The following is a 3,106-nucleotide window of genomic DNA, read 5'->3' as shown; positions in this document are numbered from 1 at the left end:
TTTTTTGTCCGTTTCGGGGCGGACGTCCGGCCAAACACATTTCTAATTCCATTATATTCTATTCGTATTTACATGAACTTAAGCTTAGCTGTAAACAAAGTTCTAATTCTGGCAAATAATAAAACAATCTTAATTCACGACTAAATATGAGCTACTATTAATTACTTCACGAGTTTCACTTTGTTGTGCAGAACTTTGAATATTAGCCAACTCATTTAATGTCACCTGAACCCAATATAGTTTACAAATATAAAATGCAACTTGGTAAAATAATTACCAAAACCAAGAAATGATCTGGTTGTAGAGTGCGTGAATCGGAAAACATATTTTGAAGTTCAAACTCTCATAAATAAATATTTTCACACTCAAAATTCAGTCACACAAGAGAAGAAATTATGAACCACATGGTGGTGCAGTGTGAAAATGCAGTGAAGCAAAATATTCAACTACCCAATTAAATGAAGTCTGTCGGCTTCTCATCAGAATTACTCTCATTCATAAAGGCTGCCATTATTTAGTTGAGTTGAGACGGCTTCCAACAATATTTATTATTGCTCTATCCCCATCCATCACTCCCTCCAAATCTCAACTCCATTTTTCTCTCTTTCATTTTTATTTAAATATACATAAATAGGTGTAAAAAATGGGAGATTCTGTTCTGAAATTTGAGGAGCAGCGGCCACCGGCGTTGGTTGAATTGGATCGAAGCAAGGCTTGCTTGAATATGAATCAGTGAAATTGACACACAAAAAAAACACCTTGTAAAATCCGACGTGGCAGGCGCCCACAAAACTCTTTAACTTTCTCTCATTATTTCCACATTCCATTAAAAATTTAAAAACCCTCACTCGCATCTCTTCACCACCATGCGCCACCGCTTCCCTCTGCCCCCTGCTCCGGCGCCCCATCCACGCCATCCTCCGTCTCCTTCTCCCAAATCCTCCGCGGCCACACAGCCACAGACAACGCCTTCTTCCGCGTCGGATTTCGCTTCCCCGCCGCCGTCAAATCTGCCGGTTGACTTCAGCCCGCCGCTGATCGCCATGGTCGTCATAATCGCCACGGCTTTCATCATCATCACCTACTCGCGCCTCCTCTCGCGCCACATCATCCACGCCTACCGCCGCTACAGGCGCTGGAGGAGGCGCCGGCGGAGATACGTCCCGTCGTCGTCCGCCGGCGACATCGAGTCGCCGCCGTATATCTACGACCCGACCGACGCGTTTCACGTGCTCTCTCCGTACGGCCTCGACGAATCGATCATCAAAGGCATTCCTCTCTCCGTCTACACGCAGAAGAGCGGCTTCTACGACTGCGCCGTGTGCTTGCTGGAGTTCGAGGAGAACGACTACGTCCGCACGCTTCCGGTTTGCTCACACGCTTTCCATGTCGACTGCATCGATATATGGCTGCGGTCGCACGCCAACTGCCCGCTCTGCCGCGCCGGAATATTCCGCCCGGACTCGCCGTTCACGCCGTTGATGGCGGCGAGGATCCGACCGAGCCTCGACGATATCATAATCGAGAGCACAATTTTGGAACCTCTCTCCGAGATCTCGGCGGAATCGGAATCGGAAGCTGAAGCGGAAGCAGTTACAGAAGGAGAAATCACTCAGGAACCCTCACCGCGGCGGAATAATCAATCAGAGGACAGGTTTAACCGCCGCGATTTTCTATTGAAGCGATCGTATTCGTTCGGATTCGAACGGAATTTAGGATCGGAGAGATTAGTGCTAGAGCCGGTGACATCCTCGCCGTGGCGGTACCGGATCGGCGGAGGAGGAGGAAGCGTGTGGAGCAAACGCCCTTCCCCGTTCAGCTCGCTGACGAAACATAGGGTTTTCTCATTCCGCTACTACCGCGGCATGAAATCCCCATTCTTCCGGCGGCGGAGCATCGGCAGCTTCTTCCCCCTCTCCGAGTCGAGCGCGCGCGCCGGCCTGTCGAGCGGAGGCTCGTCGCGGCGGACGAAATCCTTCGCCAGCCCGATGTTCATGCGGTCGTCGGCGGCGGCGGCGGGAGCGCTGTTCTCGTCGAGCCGGCTGCGGAGCGGGGATCCGGAGGCGCTCCTGTCGCCGGAGAGATTCAGCAAACGGTGATGCGGGCGACACGTGGATGGTTGAGAATGAAGGCGCGAAAATTGCTGTGGAAAAAAAAGAAAAAATTAATGGAAAGAAAAGTTTCATGTGGGAAATTAATAGCGTGTCTGGAATTTCTGAAGGAGGCATTAAATGGAAACAATCGGGCTGCTCTCCTACTATATCTGTACGTATTTGTATAATATACTGTACATTTATTATTTTCTAGTTATTATACGTTTCTTTTGCGTTATTGGTGGGAGAGGCTTACCAAGAATCATTAATGCTGAGTTGGTGTAGATCGGTGGGAATCGGAAGTCTGGCGGCGGAGGAGGTGGTGGAAATCCGACAAATGGAAGTGGAGCACTAAAAATGGTTGTGTTTGAACGTTGAAAGGAATGGGGCATGGTAGCACTATATGGGGTCGAGTACAATTGTTGATCGAGACTAGGATGAATTGTGAAATTGGATTTTTGGGTATTGTAGGGGGAAATGGGGGTGAGTCACTAGTTTTGATGCTCAATTTTGATGATATTGTAATCATAGGTTCAAATGAGAAGTGAGCACTTACCTTTTTATTCTTTTCTCTTATTAGTTAATGGTTGGTGTAATGATTCTAGATGTTGATATATTTGTACTTTTACATGCAAAGGTTAAACACCACCAATTGAAAAGGAGGAAACGATGAGATTATAGGATCAACTTAAGCATAAAGATATATTTTTTGTGATTTAAAAAATATACTTTCCTAAAAACAAATCTTTGATAATCTAGGATTGATTGAAGGTGTGCGATAGTTTCAATCTTCAATTTTAAGGTCATGAGTTGGTCAAGAATTTAGATGAACTGGCATGGAGAGGAGGCATACGTGGAACTTGTAATGAAGTTGTAGGTGCTTTTGTGGACAGGCAGTCTTAGGCTAATTAAGTAGGTAGAATAACTAATTAGCAAATTGTCTACCGTCATTTACCTCAATCATTGAGGTGTAATCAATTACTAATTTTTTTAAAAAGAGAAATTTCGAATGC

General features: G+C 46.0%; 1 protein-coding gene across 1 annotated transcript; it reads left to right on the top strand.

Annotated features, from left to right (window-relative positions):
- The first annotated feature begins 298 nt into the window (after positions 1–298).
- Positions 299–2,697, top strand: LOC121748587 (RING-H2 finger protein ATL65-like). The gene is made up of 2 exons (XM_042143043.1): positions 299–2,265; positions 2,379–2,697. The coding sequence occupies exon 1, from the start codon at positions 867–869 to the stop codon at positions 2,097–2,099; it is 1,233 nt and encodes a 410-aa protein (XP_041998977.1). The 5' UTR covers positions 299–866; the 3' UTR covers positions 2,100–2,265; positions 2,379–2,697.
- The last annotated feature ends 409 nt before the right edge of the window (positions 2,698–3,106 follow it).

Source organism: Salvia splendens, chromosome 9 (assembly GCF_004379255.2).
Source record: "Salvia splendens isolate huo1 chromosome 9, SspV2, whole genome shotgun sequence".
NCBI lineage: Eukaryota > Viridiplantae > Streptophyta > Magnoliopsida > Lamiales > Lamiaceae > Salvia > Salvia splendens.
Note: the sequence above shows the minus strand (reverse complement) of the source record. Positions and strands in the feature narration are given on the sequence as shown.

Coding starts and splice junctions, on each gene's coding strand:
- LOC121748587 (XM_042143043.1), top strand. CDS start 867: ATGCGCCACCGCTTCCCTCTGCCCCCTGCTCCGGCGCCCCATCCACGC.